Raw genomic sequence first — 16,617 nt, forward strand, 5'->3', positions numbered from 1 at the left:
CTGCCACTGCCACTGCCGCTGCTGCTGTTGCTTCTGATAGTGCTACTGCTACTGCTGCTGCTGCTGCTTCTGCTGCTGTTGCTGTTGCTACTGTTACTGCTACTGATACGGCTACTGATACTGCTACTTCTACTGCTACTGCTACTGCTAGTGCTACTGCTACTGCTACTGATTCTGCTACTGCTACTGCTGCTGCTGCTACTGCTGCTGCTGCTACTGCTGCTGCTGCTGCTACTGCTACTATTGATAATAATTCTCATTCTACTTCTATTTCTAATATTGCTAGCGATGCTTCATAATTTATTTTTAAATGTATCATTTTGTTAAAACAGGAAAGAACTGTTATATATATTTTCTTAAAGGGATCTTTTCACGCTTTGATAAATTGACAAAATTGAAAAAAGTTGTTTCAGATTCGTAAGTTTTCGTTTTAGTTATGATATTGGTGAGGAAACAGTAATACTGAACATTAACCATGCTCTAATATAGCCATTATATGCATCTTTTGACGATTTTAAAACCTAAAAATTATAAAGCGTTGCAACGCGAAACGATTGAATAATTTGGAGAGTTCTGTTTTTGTCGTTAAATTTTGTGAAACTACAAAGATTGCTTATATAAGGTATAAAATACGTCGAGAATGTGTACTCGGCGGAATAGCTCAGTAGGCATAAGCGTTTATACTACAGGACTCTGCCAGGACTCCAGGGGTCACTGGTTCGAACCCTGCTCCGGGCAATGTACATTTCCTTTTTTTTATTTTTTTTTCTTGATTTTTTACTGGAGCTTTTATGATCCAATGTTTACATTTATCAATATAAAGCATTTAATGAATAAGTTAAAAAAAATGCCAAAATCTGTGAAAAGGCCCCTTTAAAGGTGTAAAGAATCTAAACTTTTCTGCGATTAAAGTTTTATTTAACTGGATTAGTATAGGCCACATAACAGACGCTATTGTACTGATTTGTACTAAACAACATTTTGTCATAATCAACAGTTTTAACATGCCGCAGTTTCCTTGGAAGTTGACCTTTGATTGGAGTTATGTATAAAACATTAACAAGGTATTTGTTGACAGTTTGTCCTGTCACAATTATATATTAGTTGAGCCAAACGTGTGATAAAGATCCCTTTTGGGGTGGCGATAAATACTATTTATATTGTTCAACAGTGGGAGACTGAGAAAACATATGTTACAATTAATTTGTCTACTTTGCCTGCTTCTTCTTTATATATTTTTCTTGCTAATCGTTTTAGTTTAGTTTTAGTTAAGTAGGTATATCAATTTACATTTTTTGATAGATATTTATTTGGATAGTAATAGTATGTTTTATTTGACTTGACATCATTGAACCGGTTTATTCATTGATAAGATCGGGATCTCCACAGGTGTTTAATCTCGATTGTTAGGTGGGGAGAAGGGTCCGAATGATAATGTTGTCGTCGGCTTACGAATCACATTTCACAAGTTTTAGACAAATATGCATACGTTATAAACCTAATTTAAGTATTACATAGATAATAACTTATCTTTATTTTGATGAACTACGTTTAAGGTATAAAACTATAATTATCTATGTGTTGTGTGCCGCATACATACCATCTTGCTTTTTTTAAATTTGATCACAACGGTCAGAAGTCATAAACATTCATTATGCATGGTTGCTAAAGCACAGTGTATACTAACTAACCTATGTTTATTGTTGTTTGCTAGGGTTATTATTATTATGTTTTATTTTTTTTTATTTTGGGGGGGGGGGGTGGGAGGGCTTTTATAGAAGATTTCAACTAGTCCTTCAATTAACGAAAAAAAAAAATAGACAGCTTCATTCATGCTGTTCTATTATGGTGTTTTAACGCATATAATTATGTATGGTTGATGAAGCACATTGTATGCTACCGATGTTTATTGTTGTTTGATGATGATGTTAAGTTGGTGTTGCTGTTGTTGTTAATGATGATGATGATGAGGAGGAGGAGGAAGAAGAAGAAGAAGAAGAAGAAGAAGAAGAAGAAGATGATGATGATATTGATGATGATGATGGTGGTGGTGGTAGTAATGACGACGACGACGATGATGATGATTTTGATTATGATAATGAGATTTGAATTAAATTAATGCGCAAAGATTTTTCTTTTTAGCGGCCAAATGCAGATATCTGCGCTCGGCCGCTGTAAGGGTTATGTAATATTTGCAATCTACATAGGAGTCAATAGCAGATACCAAGCACCATATGCTTATGAGAAACAAAAGCAAAATATTGGCAATCGCTGAAATCTCGAATATGACTTAATCATTTTATTAAATGAAAACCGGTAACTATTTTAAACGGTTATTATATTGCAACAACTTAGCGGTGTTTATCCAAAAGACCATTGTTATAATTACAGGGACGTCAATAGGCCAAACTATTCAGGAAATATGATTTGAGTCGTCAAGGATAGATTTTGAGATCAATGTACGTCCGATGAGATTTAAAGGGAGTTGGAGGCGTAGGGACAGATTCGTTCGAGTACGCGATCATTTGAGAACAAATTATGTTGAAGCTTTATCGGAATTCCGGAAATTTGCGATCGGTACCGATTTTTCCTGGTTCTTTTTTATTGATTCTGATAAGTTAGCGGCCGGCACGGACATGAATATTAACTGACGAAAACCTCTTCGCTACTTTCCGAAAATCTTCGACATGTTGCAAATATCCGTAATATTCCGCATTGTACTCACCAGAAATTGCAACTAGAAAGACTACAATAAATCAGTTAGCTACGGCTCGGGCGGGGATTTACCTATTATCCCTGTAAGGGACCTAATGCCCCAGACTACCGGCTATTTTTTCCGGAATTCGAACTTGATACACTTGATATCCCTGAATTAAATATTTATATCCGCAATTTTGATCTCTAGAGTGCTGACTGATAGTATTGTATTTGACTGGAATGACTGTCGATTATGTGTTTTTAAGATTAAAACAAGCTTACGAAGAACTTTGTGTTTGCTTTTTTGTACGCTTTCTTTTTAAAAATGTATTGTCCGCCACGGACGCAACAATTGACCAAATGTACCAGATTGTGGTCTCTTTAAAGTGCTATGTTTTTACTGCCGTGATATCTTTAACAAACTACACATTATTGATCGTGGACGTTTTATACTCTTATTGAATTTGTTTCCCCAAAATATGCTCTTCTATTAGTAGATGTTTAGGTGACGATGTTCTAATTATAGATCTTACACGGCCAAGAAACACTAGATAGGTCTTTGCAAAGAGAGCTGTTGGATATCGTGAATGCGTTCAATGTGGCCTGTTTATTTCAGAAAGCTATGTGCAATGTTTTATGGGGATTTCTATCAAATTGCCAATTGCAAAATTTGATTTAATTCATTCGGACCTACAAGCGGGAAACTTCTTCTTTAAAATTCAATGGGCTTTTAAGAAGTTCGTTGAAAGGCCAAATTTGACGTTAAACAGCAACGCCGAAAAAATTGCTACTCAGTCTTATTTATCACTTTTTTTGTAAGATTTACCAGTAGACGTTCTTCAGTGAAATTAAGCAAACACACAGTGCCGACAAATATGGAAGGGTATTTAGGTAAAAATTACATCCTTCTTTGTGACTGTGTCATGATTCTTGATGGTACTTTCAATTAGTATGTAGACACCTTTTCATGCTTGATGACACTTACATCTTGCCTGATGTCCAATGTCTATTTACATTCTGCTTAATGGTATCATGCATGTGTACAGATGCAACATTCTTGTTCGTTAATTGCATGCTGCATATGTGTATGTTGGTTTGTGCAGAGAGACTTGTGCAATAGGCGCAGTGCATAATGAAATCAAATATTAATGCGTTTAATAAATTAACGCGATTGTAAGATGTGAGTTTCACCCAAGCACAAAGCAACATACTATCATGCATGATACAATGATGTCAATTGACAGTCATTCCGAAATGCTACGGAGGACTACGGAAATTTACGGCGTATAACGGAAATTTTATGTTATAGGAGAAGTTGCGCACCTTTGTAAGATATTTGCTACTGAACCGAAATTAACCGCGTGTTTGTAGACTTAACTTTTTTTGGTTAATGACTAACCATAATTTTTGTACAGTAATTTACCTTCAATAACCAAAGAAAGTCTATGGATATATTTCAATATATGCTACTAATGCATGTATGCAGGGCTCCAGATAAGACGCTTAAAGTCGTAAAATGTTTACATTATATGCATTGATATTGAGTCTTACGCATGATCACACATTTTGAATTCTTATTTTATTTTTCCAATGTGTAACCGTACGCACAGAATTTAAGTCTACTTTTTTACTAAATTTAATTCAATTTTTTACGACTTTAAGCGTCTTATCTGGAGCTCTTCTTAGACTATAAACCTAAATGCGGATGTGCCAAAAATTATATTTACCTGAAAAAAAAAGAATTAATAATAGACTTTAAGGCTGGATTATTATAGAGTGTAAACCAAGATTTTGCTGAAAAAGTTATCTGGAACTTTGCATGTATGTTGAGAGGAAATCGATTACATAATTTCAAATTTACTAGAGTACTTTTATATTGCACCACATAAAATGCTTTAAAACTATAATATTGAAGTGCACGTATAAACTTTATTATAGATGGGTAGGTATTTCGTGTCAATCTCTTTCACATATGAAAGAGCTGTTGGTCATGCTGCTTTAAGTACATATAGATGCATGACACAATTTAGATTAAGCAAAATAAAACACTAGGTATTTGCCAAGAGTCAAATATATACGAGCAGTAAGAGCGTAATCGTGCACAGCGAGACTTACTCATGTAGAATTGAAACTCTTATTGCTTTCTTTCGAAATAATTTCATGTGTCCGATCTAATATGCAATATGCCCGGTGTTTTTTTTGCGGATTAATGTTCCGTTTTAGATCCATAATTAACGAATGCCTCAATATTTTCAAAAATTAACACCGGAATAATGTTCACCGACATTTTTTCATACAGATTGGATATAAATATTATAGAGCTTAACAAAAAATACATTAAGCCCTGTTCTCCCGGCACACGTGCTGGACACACAGGTGGTTAGCGTGTGGCTATGATAATAATTAGTGAAAACATCTTTTTGAATGATAAATAATCATATTAAAACGAAAAATCAAATTTTCTATATATAAAAAATCACTACCGTTTTATATATAACAAGGTATCCAACTCGAAATCATCCGAAAACGGGGTGCATCGTTCTGAGCAGCCATTACTAAATTAATTTTGCAGCGATTTTCATGACCCGGTCTTATTCAACGCAGAAATGAATTTCCTTTTAGGAAATGTATATATATTGTTATATTTCTACACATGCTGGGTCAAATTTTAAGAAATAAAGCTATACATAATTCGCTTGACCCAGTTGTTATCGATCAGACCGTATTTATGAATGAAATCTCCAGTTGTAAAGACACAACTCCGCATTGGAGCAATGAAATCACTCTTGTGTTTAAAATGTCAGTTGGTTGAAATGTATGTAAACAAAGGTTTGAAAATGCGCTGGACAGTTAGTTTTGATGCATAATTCTACGGCAAGCACGGTAAGAATGTTTTTTTCATACGTTTTATTGAATTATGGTATCGAGGTTCGTGAACTTTGCAGGGAAAATGCCCATTTCCCCGTGAAGATTTCAGTCATGAATACTGTCTGATCGATCACAGCTGGGTCACGCGAGTTGTGTATCGTGTTATTTTTTAAAAGTTGACCCAGTATTTGTAAAAATATTGCAAGACATATACATTTCCAGAAAGGAAATTTATTTCTGCGTTGAAAAAGACCAAGATCGTGAAAATCGCTGCAAAATTGATGAAGTAATGGCTGTTTAAAACGATGCATCCCGTTTTCGGATGATTTCGAGTTGGATACCTTGTTGAATATATATTTAACTTATTTTTTTAAGAAAAGTTGATTTTTCGTTATAATATGATTACTTATCATTCCAAAATATGTTTTCACTAACTAGTATTATAGCCACACGCTAACCACCTGTAGCTGGACACTTTTAAAAAACACTATACAAATTCAAGTACTTATGCACTTAATTGATTGTAAACAATGACGGTTGAAATCCGTGCGTGGGAATTTTTCTGGTAACCAAGAGCGACGTCAAAGTTCATGACAAACCTGTTTATATGACATTTATTTATTGATTTTTTCCAACTTGATTGAAAATTATGTTTTATGATATTTTAATACATGTAGATGAAGTAGTTGTTTTCTCAACGAGGAGTACAATAGTTGTACAGTACTAGACACGAGTACTTGTAACTTTCAGGTTTCTCTGTATACCACAGACATTATATAGTCATAAAATGATAAATATGTGTTTATAGAAATTGTAATTATAGCATGGTTAACAGACTAGAGAAATCTGAAAGTTTCACGCACAGGTCTGTGGCAATGGGGGTTTGGGCTACTTTATAAATATGAGGTCGATATGCAATGCACATCGGTAGATTACGTCTACTGTAATTATTTGGACTAGGGAAGGGCCACAATTCCAACACATCAGCCCCGTTATGTTCTGAATAAAATACATGTATAATTTCTTGAGTGCCAATTGCATCTTACAAATATCATAAACATTCACGGCAGTCAATTCATTGTGTAAACTTACTGGTCTTCATGACAATAATGAACGTATTTAGTTTAATGGAGATTATATAACGAAGGGAACTAATTCAGCTTATTCAGTTTACTAGTCAAAATGATTCGGATGTTTTCGCTTTTTTTTCCGAAAAGTAATTTATTCAACATACGGAAAATAAACGCGCGCCACCTGATGTCATAATTTAGTAACTTGCATTCTGCTTACTGCCTGTTGCTAACTGCCGTTGTTAATGACGCTTAGTGGCAAAACCGATTATGACTGGTTTCAGGAATAATGAACACACAAACATTGGATAGTCACCAAGCATGTTGAAACAATCATCAAGTATAACCGATAGAGAACAAGCATGTTGGAACTGTCATGAAGCATGTTAGAATAAACATCACGCATAATGTAAATATTATTCATGAATGATGTAATGTTGCAGCAATCATCAAGTATAAACGAATAGACAACAAGCATGTTGGAATTGTCATCAAGCAAATTAGAATAAGCATCAGTCATAATGTAAATATTCACCACGAATGATGTAACTTTTACCTATAATCCTTCCATAGACATGTGTTGTTACTAAAATAGACATAGAGATTTGAGCATTGGGAGTGACCTAATCATACTGTGCTTTAGCAGTATTACGGAATACCGTTAGTGCCATCGTGGTTACACATTAAAATCCAGAGGGCGAGAACGCGAGAACGCGATAGTACGATGGCGACAATGTGACAATACGATGATGACAGGGTGACAATACGATGGCGACAATGCGATAGTACGATGGCGACAATGCGAGAACGCGATAATACGATGACGACAATCAGACAGTGCGATGACGACAGTGCGACAATACGATGGCGACAGTGAGATAGTACGATGGCGACAATACTACAGTTCGATAGTGCGATAATACGATGACGACAGTGCGAAAATACGATGACGACAGTGCGACAATACGATGGCGATAGCCGACAGTGCGATAGTACGATGGTGCCAATGCGATAACGCGATAGTATGATGGCGGCAATTCGAAAATGCGATGGCGACAGTGCGACAATACGATGGCGACAGTGCGATAGAACGATGGCGACATTGCGATGATACCACGGCGACAGTACGATATGACTATCGCATTGTCGCCCCCGTACTATCGCACTGCCGCCATTGTATTGTCGCACTGTCGCATTGTCGTCATCGTACTAGCGCGTTTTCGCAATCGTACGAACGCATTGTCGCCATCGTATTGTCGCACTGTCGTCATCGTACTTTCGCGTTCTCGCATTCTCGCCCTCTGGATTTTAATGAGTAACCACGGTGGCCCTAACGGTATTTTGTACAGTAAAGTGCGTAAAATCTGGTTTGGAATAACAATTTTTATGCCGAAAACAGATTTTGAAAACCCGACTTTGTTTTATAAGTAGTAGTCTAAATATACAATGAGTTTTCCGAGCATTAAATAAACATATTAAAATAAAATTCATGTTCGTATCAGTTGAAGTTCTTGTTAATAGTAGAAGCAAAGAACACAATAAAACGCTGATTGGGCTTACTAATTTGAGGCAAGAAAAAACACATCGCGCTATTATATATAACATATAACGCGCATCCGCAAAGTTCGAGCGCCCGTCTCGGTGCCGTCGTTTCCGGTGAAAGTTTCGCACAGGAGCTACCGAATTTGGATATGAGACCACGAATCATGGCTTGACTTTATATATCAGTCAGCGTAGTACCTGACCAGACTGCGCGGTTGGACAAGCTAGGATGGACCAACTTCGGCCGCATATGACATAAGACCCATTTTCGCATGACGCGGGTCATCTGACCTTTATAATGTGTATATAGCTTTGAATGGAATTTGCACATAGTTTTTGGCATGGACTTATTGTTATGTTAATGTGTTGCACGCTTTCAAAAGCAGAGGGCATATATAAGATCAATTATACTACGGAGTTCATTTTCTGTTGCAAAATGAAATGCAATAAAGATTGTTACTCCGCGGTGTGTACAGTATGACAGCGTTGTCTGTCTGCGATGCATTCATACTGGTTCTAAGCTGGCACACTCACCAATTGGACTCAACCATCTGCTCGAACAAGAAATGATAAGTTCTACTAGCATAAACCTTTAATTGTAACTCATTTTAAAAATATTCATGTTATTTATATTATTCAATTTATTATTCAAAATTATAATTATTATTTCCTTTATTGTTGTTTTTCGCATTAAGAAACTTATTCGGCTTACGAAACTGAAAAATCCCATTGGAAAAAAATCCCATGGGAGAAAAAATCCCATGGGAGAAAAAATCCCATGGGATTTAAAAATCCCATGGGATTTAAAAATCCCATGGGATTTTTTTTTTTTTTTAAACACGACTAAACGCATTAAAATATCGTAGTTGTTCATCATTTCATAAAATATGATGTTTCTGAAAGTTTCATGAATAAATCTCTCAAAATAAGAAAAAAATCCCATGGGATTTTTTTCTCCCATTTTAAAATGGGATTTTTTTATTACTAAATATTTTATATATAATTGGCATAAAACCAATATACAGTCCTTAAATAACGTTAAAATACTTGCAAACGCAAATAAAACACGTTTTTTAAAATGTTCAAAATCCCATGGGATTTTTCTCCCATTTGCAAATTATGGGAGAAAAAAAATCCCATGGGAGAAAAAATCCCATGGGAAAATCGAAAATCCCATGGGAAAATGCAAAAATCCCATGGGAACCCCAACTTTGCTTATAAATTTCATAGTGAAGAAAACGCGTTTTTTGAGTGAAAATAACCAATTATTAATCAACGATAAGACTTTTATCGCATACTATGTCTCAAAGTAGCAAATCTTTAAGAAAAAGGGTACTTAAGTTTGCGAAATTTCGGTTTCGCAAAGTTTTTCCGGTGGCCGTTAGTCATTATCCATCAGTTTTAAAATACTGACGTTAGTCCATCGATCTCATGCAGCATTGAATACATCCATCTATTTTATCTTTCTGTACATCAATCTGTTCAAAAGTTCAAGAAAGTTTTGTCTTTAATAAGCCGAGTCTTACTTACCAGCTTTGGAGAAAATATTTGCGCATCACTAGAAGAGCTGACTGGTGTTTTACTCCAAAGACTTATCCAGTTTTCGCCAACTTTGCAATGAATTGCCTTCTCGCTTCCTGCACCGGACCTTTCGTAGATGTCAACTCTTGTCACATGCACTTTCTTGTCGAACATAACCTAGCATGAGAGATAAACACAGTAATTAACCTTGATTATATGCATTTATATACATGTACACATATTTCATAAACACATATACGTTTGACCACTTTCTTTTTATCGCAATTTTATAAACCTTTGTAGGATAATAATAGCGTTTCTGAGTACCTCAACATATTGCAGATTTAGAGGCAGCTCCGGCTGCCAGACTGCTCCGTCATTCACACCTTTGAGATTTGATGCCTCATATCTGAAAGAACATTTTGATAAAAAAGTGCATTATATAATAAACAAGAAATATTCCCATGTTTATCGAAACATTATATGTACATACATACTACAATACCAGTCGTGTGACTATCATGTTAACAATGTAGACAACATACACATTCATGTATAATAACACTATTTTAATTACGCAAGACAAGAAATGGGTTTCTTACACTTGAAATATGTCACTTTAATAGATATGCAACATCACAAGTCTTATTAAAATCTAGCGGTATATTTGAGGACCTTACTCTTTGACTTTAGGAGATTAAAACATCCTGTTGGCTAGTCATTGTATGACAGCAACTTATTTGTTCAGTGCTTTGGTAAACTGGTAACAATTTCAAGGTTAAAATTGTTAATTATCTGTATCAGCCTAGTTAAATCATGTACGAATTTTGCCAATAAAATGTCATAGCAACTATTCTATCAAGATCGCGCATGCAATTGCTCGCTAAGTTTTGTAACGTTTATTTACTCATGAATGTTTTTGGATTAATTCTGGGCCAAGTGTAACATTCGGTGCGCCTTCCAACCGACTGTAACACCAAATTCTTTACAGTAATCGTGCCAGGCGCAGATTCCTGCTTATTTAATTCGTTTGTTAAATGCTGTGTTACATCTTTCCTAAAATTAACGACTAAATGATGTAACCAGGATGTTCATTCCAATGCTCTGATGACATTATAACTTTTTATTGGATCAGAGTTAACAATAAAGCTAGGCCGGTATTCATTTAATTTTCAGACACATTTTGTTCGAGAAGTATATTTTTATGCTTACAACATGATGTAATATTAAACGTGGTGGTATAATTCACTAGTTAAAAATATTTTAATGTAAATTAAACCAACGCATAAAGCCGGAGACTAAGAGAATTTCGTATATTTAGATTTTTACTAAAGAGCTTTATGAATACGGGCCCTGACGGTCTAGTTCGATGTTACCTATATATTTGGATAAAGCAGTATTCCAAAAAAAACATACAAAGTAAAATTGAAGTAAAACTGACTGTACCAACAGCATTGCAGATAAAGGTACTATTTGCTGCTAAGAGCTCGTCTTTTTCGGTAGAGGAATCGAAATCTTGCATTTGCTTTCATAACTACAGTTAACCATTGTTGTTCTTTGATAATCCAAATATAATCTTCGGACGTAAAAGATACATTTGATTAACCAAGACAAGTTGCGTTTAAACTGAATTCGTCAAAGGTCTCAACCAACCAATGGCAGCCCATAATACAGGAGCGTTTTTGGTATTGGAGATATATTTCCTGATATTTATATGGAAGAATAATCTATGTCAAACAATATTATATTTCTAACAACTGCCTTGACATTCCAATGGCATACGTGTATTTATTTTATATATAATTGCAGAAAAAAAATAAAAATAAATCGATGTGAAAAAACACGCGCAAAATGTGCATGACTTTATGTAAAACATCAACAAATTTGTGTATGTTATATCGATATGATCGGTACCATTTAATATACATTTCATGGGTAAATGTTTGATGATACAAATACATGTTTTACTGTATACATCTGTTTTTATAAATTTATGTCATACATTTAATAATTCTGAACAATGTTATACCCTGAAACTTCCGATGTCTTATACCAAATATCGCTAACCCATTGCTGCAATGACCCATCAGCTGAAAATTTACATAATGCACACGATTGAAATAATGTATCACAAAATATCATTTGCTGCTGTTTGAGTGTTTGTGTAAATGAGCCGCGTTCTAGAAAACCTGGGCTTAATCTAATTACGTAAAGTGTCGCCCATGATTAGCCTGTGCAGTCCGCAAAAGGCTTATTAGGGACGACAATTTTCGCTTTTATGGTATTTTCATTCAAAGGAAGTCTCTTTTTAGCAAAATTCAGTTTTGTCGGAAAGTGACGTCAATGATTAGTCTGTGAGAAATGCACTGGCTAATCTGAAACAACACTTTACACACATGGACCACTAATGCAACATGTGATGATAGAACTTATTATATAGTCTGTGGCTACTTACATTGCTCTCCTCGTAATGAAATAGCATCTACCAAAAGCTTGTGATTTGATACTGCGAATTTCACACGATAGACACGTGAATAGCATGAGGAATCATCCTAAAATAAAACGTTAGAATTTGGCATTTTGAAATACACTTACTGGTACAACACATACAACCATCTTTCCGTTTATGCATCCATCCGCCTAAAACGTAAATTAATCAACCATACTACGTTTTACACGTCTTAAGGGAAGTTAAATCGACGTCAGAGAACATTTATGCGTTATCAGAAGACCTGTACTTTTAAAATCACGAGGCGCTAATAAACAAAATAATTTTAAAATCTGTTTTTCAAAATATAATCTGCGTTTGTCCGTGCACACGTTTTGTCATGATAGGTCATTATCGGCTCAGATACTACTTTGAAGTACCCCGGGGTAAGGAGGGTAAGGAAAACATGCTTAAAGGTATCCCAGAGTATGACCGTTGGCCTGTAAGCATATTTTCCGTATCCGGGGTAAATTGAAAGACACTTAATGGTACACGAGTTGCTTTAAAGTAGTACCTTAGCCGACAATTACCATATGTGTAGGGCATCAATTTTATCGATTGATTAAACTAATGAGCGGCCTCCTAAAAGAAGCTTACCACAACGTGTGAGACTGTTTGTATGGCATTTGTTACGATGTTTGGTATCGTGCCCCATATAGGAACATAGATTTTCTGGGCATTCCAGCACTCAATGGCCTTCTCGCTGCCGGCTCCGGAATTAAAGTAAATGTCTAACTGCTTCGGCCATACCTCATACTTGAAAGTGAACTAGCAAGAGAAAGACACATTAGTTGTATGTGTTAATTTACAGTAACACACATTTTGTGCATACATACAGAATATACTTCTGCACGCATGGCAAAAACAAACTTGTGAAGAAATAGCAAAATATTAATGTATTAATAAGACAGGTTCACATTATTTGTTAAATGTCATTTTATATGTTTACTAACAAGCATATAATAACATATAATTGAAATATAATAATTATTTATAATAGCTAGTCAAAAACTTGAATAAACATTAATTTATTTCTTAACCAGGATTTGCACTTTGAAAGAAAAAGTGTTCTGGGCTACCATCACACCATTCGATTGAGGATTTTTAATTGTTCAGCGTCTTTTAAGCGCTATATACAAGAACGTCACAAACTATCGATACATAGCGTTACAAACACTTTAATATTTTACCGATTTCAATCTATTGCTTACCATAAACTAACTGATACATTTAACAGAAGTTTTCGCTTGTTGAATACTATATATGACTTCGTGTTTAAACTTTGATGAAAATCTGTGATTTTTGATTTTGTGTTATGATGATGATTGTATAATTTTATGATTCCATCTGTTTTAGTGTTTTGACAATTGTCATTTGGTTAATATGTGAATAAGTCGCTTAAATAGCATATATTTAAGGCACTACTTACATGAACAGCATGGACATGAGCATCGCCCATCCACACGCTATTATCGTTAGGACCTTTAATATTTGTTGAATCCCATCTGCAATATATTCAATTGTTTAACAAAGCAGTCACTTATTTAGATAGTGATTATAATACGAGGCTAACAAAGAAAAATGATAACCGGTGAAATAAAATTTGGTAATACCCTGCATTTTCCGATGTAGCTTTTACAACGGATGAAACCCATTGTGATTCACTTCTTGTTTCTGAAACTGATCAAAAGTCTACAAAATTAATAATTGTTATTTAGGAAATCCGCGATTTTTAAACATTTGTTTAAACCAAACAAATAATCATTAGACATAACTTAATATAAGTCCATTTCTGGTGTCACCGAAGCTGATTAAGGGTTTACCCTCCGGTCGTCGTATCCGTCCTTTAAGCTCTCTGTCCGTCAGTACGACGTCTGCAAAGGTCATTTGATGTCTTAAAATTACTGAAGAAACTTTGATGAATCTTGATTCATTTATAGATGGCAATATGAGGAATATGCAAAGCTCTTTATGTCACATGGGGCAAACGGTCGGATCGATGTTTCCCACATAGAACAAAACTTAAAATTGTAATAACTATGAAGTAAACATAATATTGTATCATGAAACTTAATCACACTCAGCTTTAAGATTCCCATATTTAGATCTGTCTATTTATTTCTCTGTTTGCCCATCCGTTTGTCTGTCCTTGGGCCAAAAAATTGACATCATTAGAGAAGTACATGAGCTGGATATTGCGATTTCTCAGCGAATACTGATAATTATTTAACAAAACACGATGTACGTATAAAGGATAATGTGACCTTTTTCCATAGTTTTTAAGTCAGGTCACTGTTACAAGTAATATATTTTTAAATATGTTAAAAATTCAACAACTGCATACAATGCTATACTAAAACTTGCTATTTATTCGAGACCCTTCATTTCTGCAGATCTGAAAAGCCATTTAACTGTTAAACATCAATATAATTACAAGAAGTAATTAAATTTCTTGAAATTTACACGATGAATAATAATAAACTTAGTTAACGCATCAATAGCAATGTGACAGTTATGTGCATACTATTTTTCATCATAGGGTACTCGTCTTTTGAAAGTAAAGAAACGAATCTTTGATATCATAAATGGATATTTCGTTTAATTACGAAAAAGTAATGTTGTATATTTAAAGGGCAATGTGGACGTTATGCACATTGGTTATTTAGTTTGACGTTTAGCCTGATCGGTAGCATTCTGCTACAATGTGGCAATACTATGAAAGCCTTGTGTTTTACTCTTGTATTGATATTCAAATAAAACGCACTAGCGTTTCCCCAGACATCATTTTGGAAAGAGATATTGCTCTTTATTATTCTGAATGAGTGTATAACCTTCTTCTATTATGAAGTAATCCCCGAGATTTAATGTCCAATCAGCCAAAGCTGACGCTGATTCCGAGCATGTTGACGGATCTCCATCCACGGCAAGCGCCGGGGAACCTCCTTTAGCTGTGTCCGTTTGAGAAGCGTTCTTTCCAAGTGCCACATTCGAAACTGCAGATACAATGAATACTGCAAACGTTCTGTGAACGCATATATATTTTAAACATACAACGCGTAGTTTTATGATACATTAAGACTTTGCTGGTTTGCAGAGTAAGTTATATCGGACAAGAGGTGTCCGATATGTCGTAAGACATGATATAAAGAGAATACATGGACGGTGACTGTCATTTATTTTGATATCAGACAAGCATGGTATGCCGTAGGAAATGGCGATGCTTGCCGTGCGTTTTCTCACGTACGGACGACTTCAATATATGTTAATACTAATGTGAAACGAAAACGCTGAACAAAATCACAAACTATGCAATCAAACGGATTTTAAATTAGTATTACCAGTGGCATTCTTAACTAGTGAGTTTTTGATCGATTTTCTACACCATGGAATGATGAATCCAATACTGAAATACTGAAGATTACTCTTCAAAAAATGGAGTTGAATTTTTTCGTGTTCGTGATGACGGTTTTCATTAAATTTTAAGACACGAACGCAAAAATAAGTACAATTATCTTATTACTTAATAACAAAATCAGTGTGTTGTGTAGAATATTATATAATATTTTTCATGACGAATTCTCAAGCTATACGGTAGATGTTTTAATATAGTTGGGGGAAGTTAATTTCATCTTTGTAAACACAATTATGTAGCACACTAATATGTGGTCCTATTTTTCAAACGCATCGAAAATGCAAGCTCAAAATGAATGACAATTTAACTATCCAGTTCATCATTAAAGTAGCGGGGTTCTTCCGATCATGATTTTGAAGATGAAAAGGTCATTATATTTTAGTTCCTAATATTATTTACAAGATTATATTTTTCTTAACTATGAATAATTTATCAAAAACTTTGCCACAAATGCTTAATTATATTACGCTCCAAATAAGTAAAATGAAAATAAATGGAAAAAAAAACAAACAAAGAAGCCATACATTTTGTCACTTTTGATTTCAACATTTGGTCAATTGTGGACTCACTTTAGTAATAAAAATCATTAGGGGAGGCTAAAACATTATCGTAGCACGTTTTATTCCCGGACCACTTAAACATTTGCATTTCTTTATCGGTTATTAAATTTAGGCAATTTATAGCATGTACCCTCATAAGTTACGTATTTCTATTATTTATGAAATGGTCCATTTAATGAAAAAAATGAACAATGGCTTTTACTTGAAAATACTCCCGTTTTGGGAATTACTTGAAAGTAATTAACTGTTCTCATACGTTTAGATAATTTGCCATTTACCGTTTATACCTAGACAAACGTATGAAAGAAAAAGACACCCGGTATCAAAACAAATGATATTCCTTGTACTTTGCCAGGAATTCATTGCATATACGAAATGCTGGAAGATTGTTTAACTTTTTAAATAAATATATTTATAAATTTATAATGTATAAGCCAGTATATTTTTTTTAATAATATA

At 34.5% G+C, this 16,617-nt stretch overlaps 1 protein-coding gene and 1 long non-coding RNA gene across 2 annotated transcripts in view; both read right to left on the bottom strand.

Annotated features, from left to right (window-relative positions):
• Window positions 1–11,782, bottom strand: part of LOC127833323 (uncharacterized) — a 27,018-nt gene extending 15,236 nt beyond the window's left edge. The window contains exons 1-3 of the mRNA XM_052358501.1: window positions 11,728–11,782; window positions 10,026–10,107; window positions 9,708–9,875 (exon numbers count right to left, since the gene is read on the bottom strand). Of these exons, the coding sequence (XP_052214461.1) occupies window positions 9,708–9,872 (165 nt within the window). The 5' untranslated portion in view covers window positions 9,873–9,875; window positions 10,026–10,107; window positions 11,728–11,782. The remainder of the gene's footprint in view (window positions 1–9,707; window positions 9,876–10,025; window positions 10,108–11,727) is intronic.
• Window positions 11,783–13,615: 1,833 nt separating this feature from the next.
• Window positions 13,616–15,136, bottom strand: LOC127834433 (uncharacterized). The gene is made up of 3 exons (XR_008027938.1): window positions 15,018–15,136; window positions 13,800–13,866; window positions 13,616–13,691 (listed from the first exon to the last, which is right to left on the bottom strand). It is a non-coding gene; the product is annotated as an uncharacterized LOC127834433 (long non-coding RNA).
• Window positions 15,137–16,617: the final 1,481 nt, after the last annotated feature.

This window comes from Dreissena polymorpha, chromosome 6 (assembly GCF_020536995.1).
Source record: "Dreissena polymorpha isolate Duluth1 chromosome 6, UMN_Dpol_1.0, whole genome shotgun sequence".
NCBI classification, from domain to species: domain Eukaryota; kingdom Metazoa; phylum Mollusca; class Bivalvia; order Myida; family Dreissenidae; genus Dreissena; species Dreissena polymorpha.